A 2,705-nucleotide genomic window follows, 5' to 3' on the forward strand; every position below is an offset into this window, starting at 1 on the left:
TCCTGTCTTGACCTCATAAGTACCAAGGATTACAATCAAGTGCAACCATGGCCAGTTTATTAGCAATCTTAATTTCCCTTTGCCATGTAGTGTAATAAATTCCCAATTTATTACATTCAAATTGTGAAATTTCAGAGATATACTGTGTAAAACTCATGCTGTTGGCTTACAAATGAATCTGACTCAGGAATAAATCTTCCAGGATGGCAGTCATTTGTAAATTGGGGATTTACTGTGTATACTCATAGGTGTTATGAATTACAATGGTAACATTTGGGGTGAAGAAGATGATCCATTATTCTGTTTACTACATCAGTTAGGAAAAAAGGACAAGCATGTAAAAATGATATTTTCAGTGAGGTGCCAAGCTGGTGTAATAGAGAAAAAGTGAAGACTATGGAATGGCAATATAGTCGTGGGAAGAACTGAATGAACAATACACAGGCACAAATGCTGCCTTACCCTCCAGCTTTCAAAAAGAAAATGAGGCTGTACTTCTACAAAGCTTTTATTTTTTGAGCACTGGCAATTGAACTCAGTACCTCACAATTGCCAGGCAGATGCTGTTCTGCTGAGTTACATTCCCCGCTGAAGCTGTACTTCATAGGATAGCTCACACTTGTCCCTCTCAAATCTCCCCATGCTAAAATGGGAATTTCTATTTTTGTAGCCTTCCCTATACTGTAGGGAAAGAGAGTTGTAGGCAGGGAAAGAACAGAAGAGACTCATTAGGCTTTATTAAGAAATTAACAGAAAATTTTACCAAAGATAACTTTTGCCTCTAACTAGACTTGAGAGATAAGACAAAGAAACTACACCTAAAAAGGAACCAGGAAACATAATTCACATAAGAATTTACCAGAGCATCACTTATTAAAAAGAGGCTGTCTTTCTCTCAGTGAATGTGCTTGGCCCCTTTGTCAAACATAAGGTGGCTGAGTGTGCTTTAAGTTGTTTCTACATACTCTTTTTTAAAAAAAAATTATTTATTGGACATAGGGTCTCACTATGCAGCTCAGACTCATTGATCTTCCTGTCTCAGCCTCTCCAGCAATAGGATTACGGGTGTGTGCCACCATGCCTGGTCCCGGAGCTGGCACAGGATACGGAGCCAGGGATTGAACTTGGGTCCTCGTGCTTGCCAGGCAGATGCTTAGCTTGCTGAGCTATCTCCCCAGCCTGTCTCTACATCTTCTAATTTATTCTATGGATCTTCAGGTCTGTTTATCAGTACCACGCTGTTTGTATCACAGTAGCTCTGTAGTATAATTTCAAGTTAGGAATTGTGATGCTACTTTGCCTTTGTTGCTTAGAATTATTTTTGCTATTCCAAGTCTCTCCTGGTTCCAAATAAAACTTATGAATGCTTTCTATAGTTCTGTGAGATGTGCTAATGGTATTTTTATTGGGATTGCATTAAATCTATTTAACAATTTTGGGAGTATGGCCATTTTCATTATGTTGGTTCTTTCTACCCAACAGCAAGAGACATCTTTCCATTTTCTTATATTGTCTTTAATAACCTTTTTTTGGAGTACTGTAGTTAGCCAAGGTAGAGATCTTTTAGTTCATTTGTTAGATTGATTAGTAAATATTTCATTTTTTTTGGTGCTTTTATGAAAGGTAAAGTTAGTTGCCCTAATTTTTCTCTTAGTACTTTGTGTACAAGAATGCTATTGATTTTTTTGTTTATATTTTAATCTATGTATATTCATTCACTCGACAGACTAAAACGTACAAATATTTTTAAATGACAGGCCAGGTCCATTTATTTCCACTCCATTCTTTGGCTGAACTTTATTAATATATCTGCCCTTCTTAATCCTCTTATGACAGGCATTACTACCCTGTCACTCAAACCAAACCTGCTACTGCTTGGTCACGCCCTACCTCCCTTTACTCATGAACTGTTTTTTTTTTTCTCTTAGATCGGTTTTATTGGTGGCTCTGTAGCCCCATGGAGTCCAGCCTGGTGGCTTAGGCCAGCCTCTTGCTCACACGCTCGTAGGTCACGTCTCCAATGGAGGAGATCTCCACCAGCTTGTCACCCACAATCTCCGAGGTATGGCGATAGTTGGGAAACTCCGCCACTATCTTCCCGCCCTCCATCTTCACAGTGGCCTTGAAGTTCTTGCCCGCCAAAGACACCATGTCACTCTCTTTGCCAATGGTGAACTTGTTGGTAAAGAGATGGCCCCCGGAGTAGGACTGCGACCAGGTGAAGTCCTGCCCGTCCTGCTGCACCTCAGTGACGATCTTAGCATTGCGACCCTTTTCAAGCACGTCACTGGGGAGGCCAAGGCGCTTCATGAATTCATCATAGTTCTTCTCACTTTCCACCTGGAACTTGCCGCTGAAGGCCATTCTCTTGTCCCAGCACCAAGGGCAGGGGCTGTTTCTTTCTCTCTCTCCCTTCCTTTCTTCTTTCTCCCTCAGACCGAAGCTCCCTATGTAGCCCAGGCTGGCCTCAGAACCACGATCCTCCACCCTCAGTGATTTACCCCGGCTCGCCACGAAACCCGGCTCTAGTCTCCTCATGAACTGTTAACAAGACATCTTCCTGTATGTCTCTGGAATTAATCTTTTCTTCATTAGCGTTCCCTTTTGCAACTCCATTTCTTTGTAAGTGTGGCATATGAGATTTTAACTGCTCTGTTCATTTTTTCTTCTTTAGTCAGTTGTGACAGTTTTTCTGCTTAACTAGG

General features: G+C 41.1%; 1 protein-coding gene across 1 annotated transcript; it reads right to left on the reverse strand.

Annotated features, from left to right (window-relative positions):
- Positions 1-1,929: 1,929 nt before the first annotated feature.
- Positions 1,930-2,364, reverse strand: LOC101568302 (gastrotropin-like). Its single transcript, XM_012516151.2, has one exon. The coding sequence runs from the start codon at positions 2,362-2,364 to the stop codon at positions 1,978-1,980; it is 387 nt and encodes a 128-aa protein (XP_012371605.1). The 3' UTR covers positions 1,930-1,977.
- Between the last annotated feature and the right edge of the window lie 341 nt (positions 2,365-2,705).

The sequence above is a fragment of the Octodon degus genome, unplaced genomic scaffold (genome assembly GCF_000260255.1).
Source record: "Octodon degus isolate 3935 unplaced genomic scaffold, OctDeg1.0 scaffold00093, whole genome shotgun sequence".
In the NCBI taxonomy this organism is placed as follows: Eukaryota; Metazoa; Chordata; class Mammalia; order Rodentia; family Octodontidae; genus Octodon; species Octodon degus.

Coding starts and splice junctions, on each gene's coding strand:
- LOC101568302 (XM_012516151.2), bottom strand. CDS start 2,364: ATGGCCTTCAGCGGCAAGTTCCAGGTGGAAAGTGAGAAGAACTATGAT.